General features: G+C 33.2%; 1 protein-coding gene and 2 pseudogenes across 2 annotated transcripts; 2 read left to right on the top strand and 1 right to left on the bottom strand.

Annotated features, from left to right (window-relative positions):
* The window catches only part of LOC143587545 (cytochrome P450 CYP72A219-like), a 45318-nt pseudogene extending 44775 nt beyond the window's left edge, over positions 1-543 (top strand).
* Positions 544-8493: 7950 nt separating this feature from the next.
* On the top strand, positions 8494-12779 carry LOC143587543 (uncharacterized; annotated as a pseudogene). The gene is made up of 16 exons (XR_013144910.1): positions 8494-8562; positions 9303-9382; positions 9482-9572; positions 10211-10337; positions 10414-10597; positions 10727-10871; positions 11046-11136; positions 11300-11358; positions 11430-11497; positions 11550-11661; positions 11741-11880; positions 11945-12073; positions 12140-12212; positions 12316-12401; positions 12479-12563; positions 12644-12779. The product of XR_013144910.1 is annotated as an uncharacterized LOC143587543 (transcript).
* Positions 12780-12808: 29 nt separating this feature from the next.
* Positions 12809-14809, bottom strand: LOC143587542 (chaperonin-like RBCX protein 1, chloroplastic). Its single transcript, XM_077068808.1, has 6 exons — positions 14653-14809; positions 13771-13865; positions 13461-13578; positions 13158-13174; positions 12995-13057; positions 12809-12913 (listed from the first exon to the last, which is right to left on the bottom strand). The coding sequence occupies exons 1-6, from the start codon at positions 14807-14809 to the stop codon at positions 12839-12841; spliced, it is 525 nt and encodes a 174-aa protein (XP_076924923.1). The 3' UTR covers positions 12809-12838.
* Positions 14810-18432: the final 3623 nt, after the last annotated feature.

The raw sequence follows: 18432 nt of genomic DNA, 5'->3' as shown, positions 1-18432 counted from the left end.
AAAACATGTGATTGATGACTATTTTTAAAATACGTTCAATTGTTCTAATTTCTTTTATATGCAGATGAACGTTATATTTAATGAGGTTCTAAGACTGTATCCACCGGCCGTGTTACTGAGACGACTAATACATGATGAAACCAAATTAGGTAACGTAACCTTACCCACGGGGACCCTTATCCAAATAAATGCATTGATTTTGCATCATGAAAAAGATATGTGGGGTGAAGATGTGAACGACTTTAAGTCTGAACGATTTTCTGACGGTGTTTCAAAGGTTACTAAAGGACAAGCTGCATACCTTCCGTTTGGTGGGGGGCCGCGCATATGTATTGGCCAGAATTTCGCTATACTAGAAGCGAAAATAGCTCTTTCAATGATTTTGCAACACTTTTCTTTTGAGCTATCTCCATCATACTCGCAATGCCTACTTTACAACCTCAGTTTGGCTCTCACTTGATCATGCACAAACTTTAAGCGAACTATCACATATATCATAGTTTAATTATGATCTATGTTGTGACATATATGTCGCATATGTTGTATGAAGTGACATAATTTTCTAGAGAAAAGGAATTGGTGGTCTTCGACTAAATCATCAGCTCTTAATTTCAATCATTTTGATTCTTAATAATCTTCATATTCGAATCTAAACTTGTGAATTTTTTTTCTTCAATCTCCATTGATTGTTTCAGTATACTTTATTAGTACATAGATTGATGTGTTGGAAATTATATTTTACACCATCACGATAGAATAAAAGTATTGAGAAAAACATAACTACTTTTGACCAGATACCAAGTCTGTCTATTAAGACCAACTCAGAGGTCACCTAATAGGCCTTCAGAGGTATTTGAAGGCACTCAAAGATAGAATCCAATCAGGACAAGTTCCATTTACAACACAAATCACCTAAAAACCAATGGAGTCATCCCGCAGTAAATAAATAGTGAAACTAATGATGCCAACATTCATTGTATATGGTCTTTTTAATTTTTAGTCAACGAAAGCAAAGACATATACAACATTATAAATATACATCCCACCAATGATCCATTTGCAAGTAAAATAAGAAATCAAAGGTGTTTTGAAATTACAACCTTTGTTGAGTAGCGATAGCCATCCATTTCATAAAATGGTCAAGATGATTAATAAAACAAATCCCACCAAGATTAATATATATGTATGAAGATGCAACTAATAAAATAATATCAATAGGCTGTTTAGAACATTACAATCTTTTATGAGAAGTGGTTGTCCTTTGATGAAGCTGTAAGAACTCAAATGTGTTATTCTTCAAAACATGTTGGGTTTGAGAAGGCTTGGGTTCGCACTAATGTTTTGGTTTTAATGAAGATAGAAGCCATGGGAGGTTTTGGGCTACCCTATATCTCTTTATTAGGGCCCATTTTTGTTTCTTGTTGAATAAGTTAGTAAACCTAATGTATCCATATACATACATATTTTGTACTTGTAAGTAGCAATAACAAAATACCCTGGTTGTAGCCCGTGGACGTATGCCAGTTTAGACCAAACCACGTAAATTTCGCGTGTTCTTTACTTTTCTATAGTTTGTTTGTGTGTGTGTTTGCAAACCGATCCTAACAAAACAAATCCACACCTGCAAGCTTTATTTAGTTTTAGCTTTACCAATGTCAAGAACACTTTAAAGCTACTTAAAAGTGTGCAATGAAAGGTTTTAATCTTGGAAATGAAAACCACCAAAGAATAAGAACAAGCTTCACCAATAAATGGAAGTTTATATGTAAGCTTTGAGATTCAACAATCACAAAACCGCAATATCCCTGTTCTTGAATCTTACAACCAAGAGCATTGACGTGCTCGAATAGTAACAAATATATGTAAAAGATGAGTATGAAGATTAAGATATATGTAAATAGTATAGTTACACATATTTGTAAATCTTTAAGTCGATCACATTTGTAAATCTTTAAAGCTCAGTTTGAAGAAATTAATGATTGACTTTTAAAGATTTACAAATATGTAAATAGTATAGTTACACATATATAACATTTATATATGTGTAAATAGATTATCAATTTGAAAAATTGAAGGCTAAGATAAAATTTGTATATTTGAGTCCACATATAATGTTATGAAACAAAAAGAAAACTGACGTTTAAACTTTTTGTGAAAACTGGAACCTTCTTGTGAATATGATGCTTGAACTTTTAGGTAGATATGAAGTTTGTCTTCAAATTTGTGGGTGTTACGCGTACGGTAACATCGAACTTTGAGGTTTGGTAGTAACGCTGGATTACGCAGATATCGAAACACGAACTATGATATCCTGGGACGACAACCCCTAGCCACAATGTTCGGACGCGATAACACCGGACCAAGATGTCCAAACATTACAATTTAAAACACTGAATTGCCTAGACAAACTCAACAACCGGAGTAGAAGTATAGAGTATTTAATGCAACATAACAATATACAATGCGTACTAGACCTGTTAGTTTGACATAAGGGAAATCAAAGATAAGAAATCGATCTGTCAACCTAAGAAAAAAAAAGGCTAGAATTGTGACCAATGTCACAAAATCACTATTCACATTCAATCGAGCATGGAGATTGTGGGTTCTATTTTAGTTAATCACCCACGTTTGTATCTAGTTGTTTTTTTAAAAGTAAAAGTATTATATTGACTTGGTATATGTTTTAACATCAAACGTGGTAAAATAAAAAATCATACGTGTAAATCTTTAAAAGGAAAAAAACTAAACACATATCATTCTTGTTAGGCTGTGTGCTATGGTGGGGGGTTTCGAAGCCCCTCCACAGTGCCACGTCAACGCCACGTGCAGTGGCGGATCCATAAATTTTTTTAAGGGGGTACACTATTTTTTGGATGTTTCAATTTCATAGAATCGGACCGGTTAGACGGTTCGGGTCGGTTCGATTAGGGTAAAGTTTATCACATAATAAAATACAATACAATAGAAGGCGGACTTGAACATTTAAATTAAGAGCCGAAAACATTAAAACATAGCATTATTCAAAGTAAACGAGCTATATTTATACTTCTAAAAAAAAATAGGGGGTCGGGACCCTCCTCGTCTCTTAAATGTTCAAGTGATGAAGTAATGGTCTTAAATCTTAGAAACACAAATAAGTAAAATTAAAACAATCAATAAAAAACCTTATGAAATAAAATAGGTTTCTTAATTTTAAATAAACGTAATCACTATATAAAACACAAAATAAAATTAACCATAGACTAGAAATAAAATAACATATATAAAATTTAAACTAATAAATGACCTAATGATTGTAATCAAACTAGAAAACAAAACTTCAGAAAGTATTAATATTAACTTATTAAATAAATAACTATCTATAAAAAATAAAAAAAAATAAATTTTATCATGAAAATGAGATAAAAGTTAAGAAAAGAAAAGCATTACGCTGGACGTATACCCACTCCTAAGTAACATAATAGAAAATCAAAATGAATCGTCACTAACAAGAATTGAACTCGAGACTTCAATGTTAACAACCAATAACTTAGCCACTCCACCACCTTTTTAATTTGTTTAGAGGGCGCACTTCAAATTTATAAAAGGGTGCACTCCAGAATTTATATATAGCATTACATTACTATTTCGAAACTAGGGGGTTCTCGTGCACCCTTAACCTTCAAGGTAGATCCGCCCCTGGCCACGTGGACACTGGGGGCATCGAAGCCCCAGGGCATAATGCCCATCTATGGTGAGGGGGCTTCGAAGCCCAACATTTTTCTATTTTTGTTAAACAAAAAAACCAATACAATAATATATAATACAATAATAAAAAAATACAATAATACTAAAATACAAAATAAATTGAATAAAAAAACATATAAAAAAACTAAAGCTATTTTTAGTCGCCGTCATCTTGCTTATTACTCCAAAGATTTTAACCAAATCCGATTGGAGGCTGAAATTCGTTTCCCTTTTTCGTGTTTTAATAGATTAGCAAGTTTCTCATCTTCGTTTAGTGTACAGATCGGCTCTGGCTCGTCGTTGTACTCGTCTTGGCAAACTGCTCTACCCGAGTCCTCCAATATCATATTATGCAAGATAATGCAAGTGTACATTATGTTTCTTAACTTATCCATTTGTATAAAACGAGCCGGTTTTCCAACGATAGACCAACGTTTCTTTAATACGCCGAATGCCCTTTCGATGTCTTTTCTTGCCGACTCATGTTTTTTCTTGAAATACTGACGTTTTTCGTCAATCGGGCACGTAAAGCTAAGAACCAATGTAGCCCACTCCGGATAAATACCGTCGACTAGATATATCCGTATTCGTAGTTGACATCGTTCGTGGAAAATGAGATGTCGGGCGAGACTCCGTATGTGAGGCGGTCAAAAATAGGGGACGCATTAATCACAGCTATATCGTTGTTTGCACCGGGCGTCCCAAAAAACGCATGCCATATCCAAAGATCAAATGATGCAGCCGCCTCAAGAATAACTGTTGGGCCATCATGATCACCCCGATGATATTGACCTTGCCAAGCAACAGGACAGGCTTCCCATTCCCAATGCATGCAATCGAGGCTACCAAGCATCCCGGGAAAACCGTGTCTTTGATGATGCACCTCGTATATTTTTTGTACGTCGCTTTGAGTCGGCTTCCTCAAATATTTTTTATGATATAGTTGTGGAATACCTAAGTTTAACAAATTTTATGAAATTCATGCTTAAAATGTTACGGTTTTGAAATAAATAATTAGAATATTAATACTCACATTCGCAAAATGTGTAAAGCGCTTCACGAGCCACTATCGCCGACATCTGTAAGTACTCTTCCATGGCGTCGCTCGTAGTTCCGTACGCTAGTTGACGAATTGCCACCGTGCATTTTTGCATTGTTGAATATCCCGGTTTACCTCTCGCGTCCGCCCGTTGTTGGAAGAATGCATAAACACTTTCTAAATCACCAACTACTCGTAAAAATAGTTGGCGACTCATTCGAAAACGGCGCCGAAATTGTTCCGAATCAAAAGTCGCGTCCGGAGAAAAACAATCTTTCATCAACCGGCCATGCGCACCTACGCGATCCCGTTGAAGATGAGGCCGTCTTTCTAGTGGTTGTGAGCTTTCGCAATTCTGGACTACGAGTCGGGCAGCCTCTAGAACGGCACTAAATATCGCTTCATCCTCTGAATCTGAATTGGAAATATCGTCGATATCGGGCTGAAAGTCGGGTGTGAAAGATGAGTCGGAAGACATATTTGAGGAGAAAGTTTTATAAAGTTTAAATAGGAGAATGGAATGTTTGTAGAGGTTGGATGAATGGTGTATATATATAGTATTTTATATTATTTAATTTTTTTTAAACGGTCATAATGCCGTTGGTGGTGGCCCCCACCTCACCCCCCCCACCGCGCCCATCATCCCCTCCACCCTTCTCCCCTCCGCGCCCCACCCAACCACCCCCCCTGGCGGTGTTTGCAACCCCACCGCGCCCTTCTCCCCCCTCCACGGCGCCCATAGCGCACTGCCTTAGTGCGTGTATGGCTCAATTATTAGCCTCAACTAAATTAACCAATCAGCTTCTAGTTAATCAGTTCGGTTTATTTGGTTTTTGATTCGTTTGGGTTAATTTTAATTAGTAACCCAAATCAAATTTGTGCTAAAATTGTTACTTAGAAATACATAATATTAATATGAATGCATATATATTAAAATACTAGTTTGAGACCCGTGTATTAAACGGTGAATTAATAAAACCATAAATTTAAAAATGGATGTTATTTGTTAATGATTATTCAAATTTTATAAATTATAGGGTTACTTTAACTAAAAGTCTTCTTGAATTTCCGACTACAAAAGCAAAAAAAAAAATTAAATAAATAATAAGTAATTTGCAATAGTAAGTGTAAAGCATCTTTTAATTATTAAACTTATTTTGGAAAATAAGATAACTATATTTGCATGTATGAATTTTCATATTTATTTTAAAGTCGGAAATTATAATCCATGTTAGTGTAACATAAGCGATTGTTAATAGTAAGACATAATACTACTATTTATTTTCAACCAATTCTTAAAGTTTGATTAAAGGTTAAAAACATGTCGTTCAATGTTAACAATCTTAAAGTGATCGTTAATAGTAAAATTTTAAAAAGTAATAATAAAAACATAAACCATAAGAATTAAAACATGTAATAATTAAAACATAAACCACAAGAATTATAAATTTCAAATAGTGCATGCATAAACAAAAAACCCAAACGTGAGTAAGTAATCAAAATTCAAAGCAGACGGTATGAAGAAATAAAAAAATGTTCTTAAAAAGTGTTTAAATGAGAAGGTTTTTCTTATTTTTCCATTTTGGGAATCAAGAGCTTGGGCTTGCCATTTTCTTCATCACGTTGTCCCCGAATGAGATTTGGTTGTAGACTGAGTCAGGGGATGATCCACATCAATGAGATTCTTTTTAAAGTGGAAGTTGAACAGGTCGGAGAAGTCTTCTCGTTGTTGTGTGTGATGTTCTTTCCTGTGTTTTTTTCCACTGCTTTGAGATTGTCATCGATCACCGACATAACATCCTATTAAAATAATAACAAAAAAGATGTCGCAACAAATACAGATGGGCATACAAACCGTTTTGAAAACTGAACCGTAACCAAACCGGTTTGAACCAGATATTACAAAAACCGGCTTTTAGTTATAAACCACCGGGTTAGGACCGGTTTGGAGTTTTTTTTAGCTAAAATCGGTTAGACAAAAGCATGTTTCATCCGATTTAAAACCCATTTGTAGCTCAAAACTAATTTATAGCTCACATATCATATCCATTTATAGCTCATTGACCATTTCATGTAATGCCCCATTGAAAAATCAATTTATTGTAAAGAAAAATATTATTGTAATTATAATAATGATAGTAACAATTGCTTATATTACACTAAGAAAGATATTTTGGAACCGGTTAGTCAAAAATAGGTTTAACACGGCTTAAAACTCGTATGTCTATATACGTTAGCTTCAAAACTAATTTATAGCTCACATATCATATCCATTTATAGCTCATTAACCATTCCATGTAATGCCCGGTTGAAATTTGGAAATCAATTTATTGTAAAGGAAAGTAGGAAACATCAATTGGAAATCAATATATGGTAATTAGTTCCAGTCGTAATGGCAGTATCAATACATAGATACCAATACTGATCGGATAATATCAATTGACGTAAGTGTTGATTGACGTACGTGAAGACCCAAATCTATTGGTAGCATATGGTAAGTAAAAGATTCTTGGTAATGCTTTGGTTGACAGTTTCTTAAGGTTATAAAAAAAGATGATGATATATAAAATCTATCAAAAATTCTTTACAAATAGGCCTTTAAAGTGTAAAGAACAGGACGTTCAATGAACTGCTCGAGTTTAAACCGAAATGGGTTTAAACCGAAAACCGGTTTGTGCACCTTTAGTAACAAATGTGTCAACTACTATTTTAAAAATGAAGCGATAAATAGCAAATGTTGTTTAATAATTTATTGTTGTTGTATAATAAAGGAAAATAATTTAAAATGAAAAGTGACATACTTTTACACTAAATGTGTCAACGGACGCACCAACAGTAATGGAGTCGGATTCTTGATGCTATTGAATGAATTAAACAAACAAATTTAAGTAAGACTAAACAAATCAAAATATCAATTGATAATTGGAAATAATTCTTTATTAAAAAAGTGTTGATTGGCCATGTGAAGTTTAAAATATCAATTGAAAAGTGTTGGTTCACCATTTTTTTAGGCAATTAGCAAACTAAAGATATGAGCTATTGACGAAAATAAAAGATCATTTCTTTTGAAAATTATTAAAGTTGAAATCCAAGCATTAGTGAAAAATAATTGAATAGAAAAAATTCCAAACAGAACAAATCTAGATTTTAATTCAAACAGATAAACTTTATTTTAAAAGATCAACATGCTTAGTCGTCAATATTGTTTTGACTTTTGAGCGGTAATTGAGTCAAATTCGACACTTACAAGTTAATCTTAAAAGTTAATACAATATAATTGCTAATATATTAAATGCATAATTAAATTAAATTGATTTATTTAGTGGATATGGGTTAGAAAAAGAAGAAGACAAGTGGCAAAATATAACTCTTTTATTAGAGTAGTAAGATAGGAAGATATAAAAATTCCTTAAATAGATGAATAAAAGCTAGAAAAAACTATATGAAATATGAATGATTCTGTTTAATTAGGTTCACAAAAGATTAACCGGTAATCGGTTTTGGGCCAAATTTGGTCGGCTTCAGTTAACGCAAGGCCCAGTTGTGAGACTAATTGGGCTATCAAGGAACCAAACCAAACAAAACCCCTGTGCTGTGCAGTGCTCATTGTTGTTAACAATAACAAATCAAAATACATACACCCACCATGATCTATAACAATAACAATTGAATTGATAGGTTGGCGTAAATAATCCATCATCGTAATCAAAGTTATTATTATTATTATTAATATTATGAACAAAAAAGGTCTAGCGATTTTGCTCCGTTCTAAAATGAGGCCGCTCTCTCCTCTGTCTGTAAGTACTCTGCTTTCTGTATATAATTCAGATTTGGAACATTGAATTCATAATTCAAACTGGCTTACTATAATAAAATTGATATAAGCATTGTAGTTTTAGCACTCTGCAATTGATCACTGTTGTACGACTGGAGGTTATTCATATTGGAATTTTTATATCTAATTAAATTGATCACTCGTTTAGTTTCAGGACCCTGTTGTAACTAACCTGGTCTGATCGGTTTGGGTCTCACGGGTTTTTCTAATGGGTCAGACCTGACCTGGACCCGTTTAATGGTACTCTTACGGATCTGATCCGGTTCGGGTCTCATGGGTCTTACCCGGTTTATGCTCGCCCCTACAATTTTCTGTAATTTTTATGTATATATTTATATATGAAATCGCCGCAAATTGCTTGAAATTGGCCAGAATCAAGGCCAGATTTAAGGTCCGACTAGGTCTGACACTCTGGCCGATCGGTAATTAATCGCTGACTAGTCCTGATTTTTACAACACTGCAATACTTGTGTTTGTATTGTATGTGTTAACATCTCAATTTAACAACTATGCATTGATGTTCTGGAACCCTAGACGTTTATGTTTCTTACTTTGTTATAGTTCTTAATAATTATGCTCCTGATCATTTGCAGCGTATTTCAACTAGTTTAAAAGGCTTGCTATGATTTTTTTATAAACTGGAAATATGTCTGATGTTCACCTCTCAGTATATGATGCTGATATGTATTTTTTTTTTGGTAGAAGAAAGTTAATCAACTGCAACATGCTCCTTTGGAAGGGAACATATCAGTCACTCAAAACGCCTCGATTAAGACCGAAAGGTTTTGTATGCTTAATCATTATATACAGCTTCATCAAGAACATGCAGATAATTTTTCCTCCATTTATGCCAAATTCTAATCCATTTTAAATACTTTCAGAGATTTTGGGCAGGTGCGCGAATCAATGCATTCAGTCATATCAATGAACAAGAAAGAGATATTAGACACTGCACTAAATGAATTCTCGGAGGTAAAGGAAATAAATTCTGTTGATTAATGTTCATGTATGTTGCTATTTGATAATCTGCTGAGTACTGATAATAGGCGTGCAAACAAACTGAACGTTCAGTGAACCGTTTGACGGGAACTTCTTTATGATCGTTTTTTAACATATGGACGGACATGAACAAATTTTGTTATTCATTTAGTTAAACGAACAAACATGAACACATGTCTCGTTCTGTCATTTATGTCTGTGAGCGTTCATTTACTTTTGTTCATTTATGTTCGTCAGTTTACATTTGTTCATTTACATTTGTTAATATATTCATTTAAATATTTTAGGATCATTACATTTTAGTATAGTTTTAATGAATTTTTAGGCCATACGCATTTTTCATTCATCTATGTTCAGTTATGTTCATGAACCAGTCGTTCATACTGTTGACGAATGAACATAAACGATACTGTTGACGAATGAACATAAACGAACACAAACACGCTCATTTTCTTAACGAACGAACACAAACAAGGAAACCGTGTTCGTTTTATTGTTTGTGTTCGATTGTTTGCTTAGTTAAAGTTAAATGAACGAACCCAAATATGCTCTGTTCGTGTTTTCTCAGTTTGTTTACATGCCTAACTGATAATATGGATGTGGTAATGCAGGGTTATTTTAGTCTTTCTCAAGAAAACCGTCACAAACTACTACTCATTCTCGCTCGAGAGTATGATCTCAACAGGACTAAAGTTCGGGATTTGATGAAGCAGTATGTTGGTCTTGAGATCCCTAAAGGTGGGCCTTCTTTTGTTACAAATTTGCATTTTGATTTATACTGTTTTGACTTTTGAGTGTACAATATAACTGTCAGGTGATGAAACTGATGATCATGGGCATGACTTGGATGGTCAACTGTCTGCTTTTTATAGAATTGAAAGAAATTTGAGACACGCGCTTAAGCCAATGTATGAGGTTCTGTTCGAAAGGCTTAACACACATCCTGGTGGTTTGAAGTTTTTGGCTTCGGTTCGTGCTGATATCTTATCTATTATCGCGTAAGGTAATGCCCATAACTGCTGTTATTTGACCTCTAAGTTCCTAAAGTTGCAGTATGAAAAAAATGTTGAAATGTTATAAAATGTGATTATTTTGTTCAAATTTAGACGGTTATGTTAAATATTTAGGGATGAAAACATCGCATCAATTCGTGCTCTTGACTCTTATTTGAAAGAAAAGCTTATTACTTGGTTAAGTCCCGCCAATCTGGAGCTTCACCAAATTACTTGGGACGATCCTGCTTCTTTGTTAGAGAAGATTGTAGCTTATGAGGTTTGCACTGTTACTGCTTTTGAATTATGATCCACAAATTTTAAAATTTTTATTAAACAATTTTGTAGATTTTTGGATCATAATTATTGAATATATATACTTTTTCTATTTCAAATTATTTTGATTTTGTTTAAATTTTAATGTTTATCAGTTCAATAAAATTAATATTTACAGGCTGTGCATCCCATCAGTAATCTTATAGATTTAAAGAGGAGATTGGGACTAGGTCGCCGCTGTTTTGGATATATTCATCCATCTATACCGGGTCAGTCTTACTGCACGTAGCTTCCAATGCTCTTACTGATATATGAAGATAAGGAGTGGTTTAATTTTATAAGAAAAAAAAAAGAGTATCTTTTCTAGTAGTAATGCTCTGAAGCCATCGTTTTTGAATAAATAACATGACTAGTATCTAATCTTTTTGTCAGGTGAACCACTTATATTTATTGAAGTTGCACTTATGAAGAATATAGCTTCTACCATACAGGTAAATGTTTTACCATCATCATGTTATTTTATTTATTTATTTTTTATTAACCGTTACTCGCTTCATTCCAGGAAGTTTTATGGCATGATCCTCCAACACCCGAAGGTGAAGCAACCACTGCATTATTCTACTCCATTTCATTCTAATTCTGACATTCAGATATATTATTTACTCATTTACTTTTACGTGACCAATACGAATAACTTTTAATATTGGCAGCCGGGCTTAGCAGGAATCAACTTAGGAAAGTTCCTTATTAAAAGAGTGATATATCTCGTGAAGAAAGACATGCCAAATATACATGTAAGTGGTATAAATCAATTATGTAACCTTCATTTGCATAACTAATTTTGGTTTTTAACTTTTTACACTTTTTTTATAGAATTTTGCAACCTTAAGTCCTATCCCGGGCTTCATGCAGTGGCTGCTATCTAAATTAGCATCATCTGAGAGATCGGGCCCCATTTTCTGTGAGAACATCCTCAAACCTGAGGAAGAAAGAGCACTGATGGATGCATACATGTAAGATTAGAAGATTGTAGGCCCTACTTGCTTCATTTGAGATTAAAAATAACATATATTATAGGGACTCAACTACAGTGGAAAATGGGATGGAAGTGTTGCTGACCTTGCTGACCTCAACAAACCATGAGTGGACTCGATCTGATCAACTGTTAACTGTATTAGAACCGATTCTATTAAGACTATGTGCCAGGTATGTTTTATTATCTTTAATTAATTCTTGTTAAGTTATGTTAATTAAATTTGTTAAATATAACAGGTACCTTGTACTCGAGAAGAAAAGAGGGAAAGCTCTAGATTCGGTTGCCAATTTCCACTTGCAAAACGGATCCGTATGTCAAATATATATATATATATATATATAGCATCTATTTCACTTTTCCTTTTTAAAAAAAAAATTTATGAAATCGATCGTCGCTAATTTTGTATTTGTAGATGATTGGAAGATTAAACTGGATGGCTGATCGGTCCGAAAAGGGTCTTAGTCAAAGTGCAGGAATTATGGTAAACTACATTTACAGGTAATTAAGATATTAAACTCTCATCTCGGTTTATAAAATTTGAATAACATAACATAATTATAAAAACATATTTGCAGTTTGGAAAATATTGAAGATTATGCTCAAGCTTATTTTAGCACAGGGCATATCCAAGCTTCTCCTGATGTCCATGACCATATCAAGGTAATCTCTCGCTCTCTCTCGCTCGCACGCGCGTGCACACACATATGCTTAAATGGTAATACACATATTTCCATTTGTAGCCGCTGGAGAGAAATGAAGATTCAATAAATTAGGCACTATTCATGGAAGCGAGTTCTGTAAATACTTTGTAATATGTTGCCTTCATTTGAATAAGGTGTGATATGATGCATTACATGAAATGTAAATATACATGATTGTATGCAACACTTGATGGAAAGCAAAATAGAATATTATTATCCATCATGTAACAAGCTTCATTTATCATTATCTACATGACTTGTTTCCAACACGTAATCCCTCATTATTCTCGTGTTAGAATCATCAGCCATCTGCAGAAACATAAAAAATAAGAACTAAGGTATTGGAGCAAAAGAACTAACTTATAATATATGTTTTTTTTTTTTTTATACCTTTAACGCTAATCGCTTTAAATTGTCCCACTCAAAATCTCTCTTGCAGTATGCAGACCGAACCTAAGTAAATATATGTTTTATTAGATTAAACACGCTTAACTTTAGTGCGTTAGCAGAAGAATAAACTTAACAAATAATAATGAACAAGAACTATACTTACCTCCAATATTCTCATAGCTATGAGGGTGGAAGCATCATGTAAATCCAACAAGTCAAAAGATAAGAAAAATAACAAATAGTTAAAAACTCTCAAATAAATACAACAATATGATAATAACATTTACTCTAAACTTTATGTACTGCAGTGATTAGGGATGGACTAATCTGGTTTTAAAATTCGGAAATTTTGACCTGTTTACCGTTAAACGAGCTGATTTGCGTTATACTTAGCCTGTTAACGGGCCAAATGGGGGTAAAGTTTAGATGGAAATTGTAATTGTGAAATAGGAAAGTTATTGAATACCTAGGTTTTTATGGTTTGGTGATTCGCGCATTAACTCTGCACAAAATTTATCACCGTCATTCAAAGAGTGTGTTTCCAGAAACTCCATCAAATCCTTATAGGCCTCAATATTGTAGCTCTGTTCTGTCAAACTATATGTCAAACCAAATGTTGCATCTCTCTTGGATAATCATTTTCATGTAACTTTTTTAAATTAAAAAAATTATCATGTTTTTCAAACATCTACACACTTTGTTATCTCCAAAGCTAAACAAACAGATGCTTATTTGACCATAACAAGTCAACTAATTGTAGGAGATAGAGAACCCACCTCAAGCTGTGCTGTGACAACCCTGACTGCAACATAGGTAAAGAAATTGTGAAGATTTTGTGCTGCTTTGGATTCTGGTGATGCTTCTCCAAATCCTATCAAAACTCAACATTCAAGAGTCAAAACAACCATATTTTTAAAATAAAAAGGTTAACTTCTCTACTCTACCTATCAAAAGTTGATAGTCGAGTCTAGTCAAGTGGAATCGAATTTCAGTTCACTCAAGGTTGTGCCTGGAGCTTTAAAACGCCCGGTTACATTAAATTGATAATGATTAGCTAAAAGTCGAAACTCAAATCATAAATACTATGAAATTATTTTATTTAATATTTTGGTTCATGATTTTAGGATAAGTTTTTGTATGATTGTAAATCGATTTTAATGATTCGTGAAACGTAAAACTAGAACAAGTCAAATAATTTATCATTCAATCCAACCGAGCCCAACCTACATGTTCTCATTCGCCCTTCAACTTTATTTATTTTGACCTTAGTTCTTCCCAATATGCCAATTCATCTCTTTCTAATAAGCAAACAAACAAACGTATTTAGTAAAATCCTATTCAATTGTAGGGTGAGATGGCGGCAAACCTTATTTTCATCCTAGAAGATAGGGAGGTTGTTTCCAAACAAGCCTAAAGCTTCAAAAGTTTTTTTTTTCTTCGGCGTTAAAAACTAGTAACTTAAAGCATATATCAATGACGGAGAGAATTAAAGAAAAGGAAAAAGAAAGAATCATAAACCAGATAGAAAGTAACTAGCATCGACGATAAAAAAGAAAGGCAAAACATAGACACTAGGACAAGCCAAGACTAATTTATACTCCTCCTCAAAATACGTCTCTATGTGTGTGTATGCATATATGTGTGTATTAGATGATCACCTGAGACATGCATCTTTTGACAATTTGTAAGAGTGAGGTTAGATGTTGGCTTCAGTTGTTTAAAAGTAAAAGGAAGAGCTCCAATGGTTGTGCTATGTGGCTTCTGGCATAAAACAGAAAGGTGAGATAATGGAAGAATGGTTGAGGAGGATTCCATACTTGGTTAATCATTTGAAATTGATCTGTTTTTATCAACAAAAGCGATTGGATGACATTGCATGATGCAAAATATCTTTGTTTTTTTCTTTGGCATAAATATCTCCTGTAATAACCGAAAATAATAATAATAATAATAATTAGAATTTGATTAAATGAATACATGTGTTAAACAAAGTAATAAGTATGAATAAATAATGCATACCTGATGATCAAGAAGATAACGACAAGTCATATTAAAATTTGAATCATAATAATAATTGAGTATTTAAATAATAATAATAATATGCCAATGAAAATCAAATTAACTTGATTACTTGAAGAAGCCCTTAAACCATAATGAGTTGGGTAACTCTTGACCTAATCCATTCTTCCTGAGATATATATTTTCTCACGAACCTTATCACTTCCTACCATCCAACAACAAACTCATATATTCTTTGGGATAAATCTCACCATGAAACCATATCAAAACCATTAATCAAGAATACCGTATCAACCATTAATCACTCGACATTTAATTTGGTCTCAGCCCATAAGCGTTTCCGTTTCTAGGCTCGTTGATCATATCCGGCTATTGTACGGGTAAAGTTTTCGACCATTCCCTCACTGTATATGTTCAGTTACGTTTCAAAATACTCGCATATTGCTGTCGTGATTGACTGGTTCCGGACACTTAAATCTTAACCTATCTATATTATAGTTAAACGACTACTCAAATACATGTTAATCAAATTCTGGCTCCAGTTCTGCCAATCGCTTTGTGCTTTGTGTTGGTGGGATGGGAACGAGAAACATGAAGTAGATCATAAAGCTAACCATTAAAATCTTGTTGGCATTAGTTTTGTTAGACCATACGAATCTTATTTTTTAAGCATATACATAAGTTGATTAACTACACAAGAGTATTTGATATGTTACTGTAAAATTTCCACTACGATTGAATCTAGAAGGTAATCTAAGATAATCTATTTGATGAATATTAATTGTTACAGTGGTATAAATATACTTTCTTTTTGTCACACAATAGACTAAAATAAATTTTTATATATAGGATCATATATTAATTTATTCTAGCTAATAATCTTAGTTTGTTAGTTTTAATTCACAAGACTTGTAGATTTGTAAAATTCTTACCTATCAATATTATTTCCGATATTATTTTGGATCCAGTCTGTGTTATGAAATAACACACAGCTAAGTTGTAAATTAATTGGAAGCCTAAGTCTCCATGACCTGTCAACAAATCACACAATGTCGTTTAGGTTGCAATCTTATTTTCAACTATAATGATGAATGTAGGTTCTAGTTGAGTACGACCTTTTCAGTTGATAATTTTGCTTTTGCCTAAGGTACGGATTCTGTTTTTCTTCACCCGAAGTATTAATTATATTTCGTTAGTATGGTTTCTGTTTTTGTTTCCTCTTAGTATTATTTATATTCCGTTACTTTGTGGTACGGATTCTGTTTTCGCTTACTCATAGTGTTGACTCTCGTCCGTTACTTTGTAGTACGGACTTTCGGTATTTTATATTTTAGCACCACCAAGTTATCTCTATCGATACAACCGATTTTGGTTTTTGGACATTTTATGCGTCGTCAACTTTTTATTTGGTTTGTTCAGTTTCGATCCGTTTTTAGCTATTAGTTTTGGTTAGAGATACTTGTAGCATGCAATAGATTTTATAAACTCGTACTCATTGTTGCATGTTCCTTTGGATAAAATATGAATTTATGTTAATATGTTATATGTTAGGCAGTTATATTGCCTTTCATGTTTAATACTCTGTTACCCGAGCACAACACTTTTCATGACAGTGTGTTTTAAAAGTTCACAGCGTCTCTAACTAGTACTTTGGTAGTACTTTGGCCATTTAGGGGCGTATGAATTGATCCTAGTTCAGTTATATGTTACACGTCACACGTATATGTCACACCGTTATATGTTACAAGTTATATGTCTATGTTATATGTTTCGGCTCTGGGTACTCCTTTAATACGCGGCTTATTTTAGTAACATCACTCACCGTGCAAGTTAGTCTCCGTTATATGTTTAGTAATACGTTCAGTATCGGTTTTTGTCATATGCTCTAAAAGTATCAAGTTTCGGTATCATACTTATTTTTGGTTTAGATAAATTTTGTTACTATTTTGCTTCTGTTTATTCGTCTTATCGTCATTACTATTGTTCTTTCCGTTACTGGGCCAATTTTTGGCTCAGCCGTATTTTCTTGTTTGTGTTTGTCTTATTTGTTGACAGGTAATTCGAGAAATCAGGGAAATCAGTGATGAAAGTAAAAATGAAGTTCAAGAATAAAAACTGTCTATTTTCTTTTATTTTAAATTTTAATAAATGAGACTTAGGATTTCTTTCCGTTCGATTTAACTCGTTGGTTGTCCTTGGATTCTATTTCTTTCTTTTAAATGGATTGCGTTTGGTTTATGATATCTGTAATGGTGACACGTCAGCCTGTTCCGGGTTGGGATGTTACATCTCCACTCTTTTATTATTTAGCTTACAACGCTCCACGTTCAACAAGACAAAATCGTCACAACTCTCCTACTCAGGATTTTGCAATTAGTTGTGCAAAAAGGACACTTACAGTATAGTAATATACATCATACAAAATAGTGTTTTTTTAACCATTAGAAATTTCGAGGGTCAAAATAATTTATCGTTATATCCTATGTGCCAATATAGTGATTCTTCGGTTGGGGTGTCAACTTATCGCACGACACAAAAATAATCAGGTTTATGTTGTTATGTCTAACCTATTTAATAAATTGGTCATGTTGGTGGTGACCCGTCAACCCTTTCTTAGGTCATATTGAGAATCCCCACTTAATAGACCAAAATTTTTGCCAACTAAATATGTCATTCCCACTTTAATAGGATGGTAAGATGGTTGAGGTGGTAGGAGACGATAGGTTCAAACCTAGTAATTCAAAAGAAAAAAGAAAAAATCGAAATCCAAATTACACCCATCTAAGAAACCTAAGAAAATGGGCAGCTGGCCAAATAAATAGCTACAATTTTTTTCTGACTATATTAGGTAGCAATGTCAATATAATTAATTTTACTAAAATTACACAATTTACAAAATGTTTATGTTTTTATTAATATTTCGTCCAATTTAGTTTGCCCGGTTGGTTCCAAAAAATAAACTAAATCGTAAACCGAACAATATTTATCTAAATGTGACCAAATTAGTCTATTTAGCTTTATTTAGATGGTTTGATAAATTTCAAAAAAAAAAAACATCAGAATCCAAATTACACCCATCTAAGAAACCTAAGAAAATGTGGCCAAACAGATAGCTATAATTTTTTTTTCTGACAATATAAGGTAACTATGTCAATATAATTAACTTTTGAGTAATTAAAGGGAAAAAATAGAAAGTTTACTACAAAATTCAAAGTCAAATTAGGCATTCAAAGTCCAGAGTCAAAATCCACAATATTAATTCTATTCCCTCAAAAAGTTTTCCCCCAAAATAAATTTGATGATAAGTTGGAAAATAAAATCTTGCCATTTACAAGATTTCAGCCAAAACTCGAGTGGTACCAATATTCTAGAAAAATATGTTTTTTTTTTCTTAATTGAAGAGGGTTGAAGTCTTGTAA

The sequence above is a fragment of the Bidens hawaiensis genome, unplaced genomic scaffold (assembly GCF_021521415.1).
Source record: "Bidens hawaiensis isolate Kalapana, Puna unplaced genomic scaffold, B.hawaiensis_p1.1 tig00035561_1, whole genome shotgun sequence".
In the NCBI taxonomy this organism is placed as follows: domain Eukaryota; kingdom Viridiplantae; phylum Streptophyta; class Magnoliopsida; order Asterales; family Asteraceae; genus Bidens; species Bidens hawaiensis.
The sequence above is the reverse complement of the archived record's forward strand: the minus strand, read 5'-3'. Positions and strand labels throughout refer to the sequence as shown.